Source organism: Propithecus coquereli, unplaced genomic scaffold (assembly GCF_000956105.1).
Source record: "Propithecus coquereli isolate 6110/MARCELLA unplaced genomic scaffold, Pcoq_1.0 Scaffold12, whole genome shotgun sequence".
Lineage (NCBI taxonomy): Eukaryota > Metazoa > Chordata > Mammalia > Primates > Indriidae > Propithecus > Propithecus coquereli.
The window spans coordinates 9,439,415-9,442,995 of NW_012136080.1; the positions used below are offsets into that span (position 1 = coordinate 9,439,415).

A 3,581-nucleotide genomic window follows, 5' to 3' on the forward strand; every position below is an offset into this window, starting at 1 on the left:
TTACACATCCTGTTTGTTCAGGAGACTTGATTATTCCTTAGTCAAAGAAAATGTATTTCTCTGTCCAATTTTAAAATTTCAGCAATTTGGTTATACCATTAAGACATAGTACAACTGATATATTCATGAAATTTTAATACTAGAAAAAAATCCATGACCATTTCATAACAAGTGAGTTCACAGGTCACATGAAAAAATTGTGGCAGAGCTGCTCTTGCAATAGTAGTTTTTGGTAGAATTATTTTTCATATTATGACCAATTAGTGCATCATGAAATCAATTTTATGGACTATGGCTAGGATTCTCTAAAAAAAAAAAATAGAACAAAATAGAATATATTATTAATAGATTAGACTCAGTGAAACATATCTGAATGCACTGCATGTAGTAAGGGAAACTATTGTTTTGTGAAACTTTTGTTTCAGTAACATACATCTATCTATCCATTTATCCATCCAGTTATCCATTCATCCTGAACACACATATACAACTACATATGCTACATGTTGGGTCACAATATAAAATACACTTCTTACTATGAGTAGCAATCAAAAACATTTTAAACTAAAAGACTACCAGTTCAGTTCCCTTTCCACAAAAATCATGCTACCTATGTAGAATGAAGTAATAGCCTCACACAATTTTTTTTTCTTTTTTTTTGAGACAGAGTCTGGCTCTGTTGCCCTGGCTAGAGTGCCGTGGAGTCAGCCTAGCTCACAGCAACCTCAAATTCCTGGGCTCAAGCGATCCTCCTGCCTCAGCCTCCCGAGTAGCTGGGACTACAGGAATGCGCCACCATGCCCAGCTAATTTTTTCTATATATTTTTAGCTGTCCAATTAATTTCTTTCTATTTTTGGTAGAGACAGGGTCTCCCTCTTGCTCAGGCTGGTCTCGAACTCCTGACCTTGAGCGATCCACCCTCCTCGGCCTCCCAGAGTGCTAGGATTACAGGCGTGAGCCACCGCGCCCAGCCTAGCCTCACACAATTGAGAAGAAATCTTTAGAAACTCTGTGGATAGATTTCTTAACTTTTACAATAGCTTTGTTATCGGATTATAATGTACTACAGCAGTAATTTCATAAATCACTGTTTGGACGAAGGAAAACTATGTCAGGGACAAGTTCAACCATCATCAGAAGTCTATGAACTATCTTAATAGTGCCAAAGAAATGAGAGAGTCAAAATCCAGCATGGAACCACTTTGCTAAATCCAGACTGCATTTTCTCTCCAAAGTCCAATGTAATCCCATATACCTCTTTTTGGCAGCTTAACCCTAAATTCACTCTTTTTGGGAAAGTTTTAGCATCAAGGCCATACAATAAGCACAAAAGGAAATACCGAGGCCCATCTTGTGCAGGGACACTATAGGCTATCATACCATAATCATCCTGCTACAAATCAAGTGCAAGTCCTTGATTGATAGCATCAGAATAATGAAAGAAAAGAAAGAAAGAAAAATATTCCCAGAGTCTACCTCTATACTATATCAGAATCTCTAGGGATGGAGTGTGGGCATATATATTTTTCGGAAGTTCCTTAAGTGGTTCTTCCACAAATCCAGGTTTGGAAACACCTCCTATAGACTACATTCCACATTTACCCCTTCCATTTTACTTTAAGAAAAGTTGGCCTCCTTCTTTCATCTTTTAATTTTTGACATTAAAGTCCTTGGAGGCATCCTTGACTCCTCCATTAATACCTCATTATCCAGTCAGGAAATCCTCTTGGGGCTCTGTCTTCCAAATGTATTTAGAATCCTGCCACTTAATCACTTGCTCCATTGTTACTACCATAGTCTATTTTTAATTTTTTAAAAATTTTCAACAAATGATACTACCCTAGTCTAAACCACCATCATCTCTCATCTCTTGTTACTATTCTACTAAAAATCCCCAAAGGCTCCTCATTTCACTGAAGGTAAGCCCTTACCCATCTGATAAGGCCCAACATACATGGCCCTTTCCTCTCCTCTCTCTTCTCCTGCTTGTATTCTCCTAGCCACACTGGCCTCCTCAGCTATTCCTGGAACACACCAATCACACTCTTGCCTTAGGATCTTTGCATTTTCTGTTCCTTTGGCTATGAAAACCCTTCCCCCGGATATTAGCATGGCTAACTCAATCACTCACCTTCTTTAAGTCTATTAAATGTCATTTTCTCAATGAGGCCTATCCTGACCATTCTATTTGAAATTGTAATTCGTATTTCCTGTCTCTTAGCATTGCAAAGCTCTCCTACCCTGCTCTGTTTTTTTCAAAGCATTTTTCATACTCAAACTTACTATATACTTACTTATTATACTTATTCTTTATTTTCATCTCCCTATATTAGAATTAGGTCCTTAAAGGCAGGCATCTTTGTGTATTTTATTCACTGATACATCATTGCAAGGACCTAGAACAGTGCTTGGCATAGAGCAGGTAATCAATAAATAACTGGTGAATGAGTGGAGAGACAGTGAGGCTACTCAAAAGATTTAGAACTCTCTATCCATTCCAACTAGCCATAGAAATATCCGATCCCCAGTCAGGAAACCAGAATCCTTACATTACATTACCAACCCCTTTCATGGCTACTTCTATTCACCAATATTCTTAACATAATGATGTTTAACAAAAGAATAGTTCAATGAGAATTTAAAATCTACTTTTTATGTTTAAATCAAAGTAGCTGAAAAGTAAAATTATAGCCAAATTTATAAAGCAATGATTGTAAAAACGTTTCTTGTCATATAGAGAAATTTTAAACACTGCTCAAAATATTAGAGAAAATTCTGTTTCCAGTTAATGTAGTAACCTGGTGCTTGGCAGTTAAAGACATCTGGAGCAAAAAAGCATCTTCCTGTTTCTTCAGCAATCAAGGCATAGTCCACCTGGCTGATACCGCTCACAGCTGGCAAAAACAAGTTCCAGAGGCCCTCTGCTTTGGCCATTTCCTGTCAAGGTGATGAATATGCCAGAGTGATCATAATTTACCATGATCTAAAATAAAATATTTATGATTTTTGAAATTTAAAAACACGTATAGAGTTATTTATTTCACTGTATCCTACAGTGTATAAAACTTAAGTGGTTACTAATTTATTATAAATCAAATTTCGTAGCTGTTGAAGAAATGCCTTTTCCTCCGAGCTTCCTTGGATTTGGCTGAAAAACTAAATTTCTTACTTGAGAACTTCTTATTGAATCAGAACTACTACAAAATCCCACACAACTGAGTATAATTCTGCCAAATATACTATTCCATGTAGTTCAATTTCTTACACGCATTGCTGTTAAGATTTGAAAACATGAAATTTGGATTAATCCTTCCCTGACTTCAGTCTCAATCCAGTGATGGCTCATAATAAGTAGTTTTGATCATATTTTTTTCTCTGAACAGCTATAAGAGGCTGTCTTCATCACATATGATATACAGAACACTATGTAGCCTAATTTGTATATTGTGGATTCTATTTTTTAACTTTCTTATAAAAAAGGTATTACTGATATAATTATCCTCTCTCTATAGAACAACAACAACAAAACGAAGACCTAAAGTCTCAAAAAACACTTGTATATGAATTTTCCAATGTTAAA

At 36.0% G+C, this 3,581-nt stretch overlaps 1 protein-coding gene across 1 annotated transcript in view; it reads right to left on the reverse strand.

The window, feature by feature from the left end:
* Positions 1-3,581, reverse strand: part of ACAD11 (acyl-CoA dehydrogenase family, member 11) — a 118,368-nt gene that overhangs the window by 65,368 nt on the left and 49,419 nt on the right. Inside the window, exon 10 of the mRNA XM_012663299.1 lies at positions 2,800-2,938. Coding sequence (XP_012518753.1) covers positions 2,800-2,938 — 139 coding nt within the window. The remainder of the gene's footprint in view (positions 1-2,799; positions 2,939-3,581) is intronic.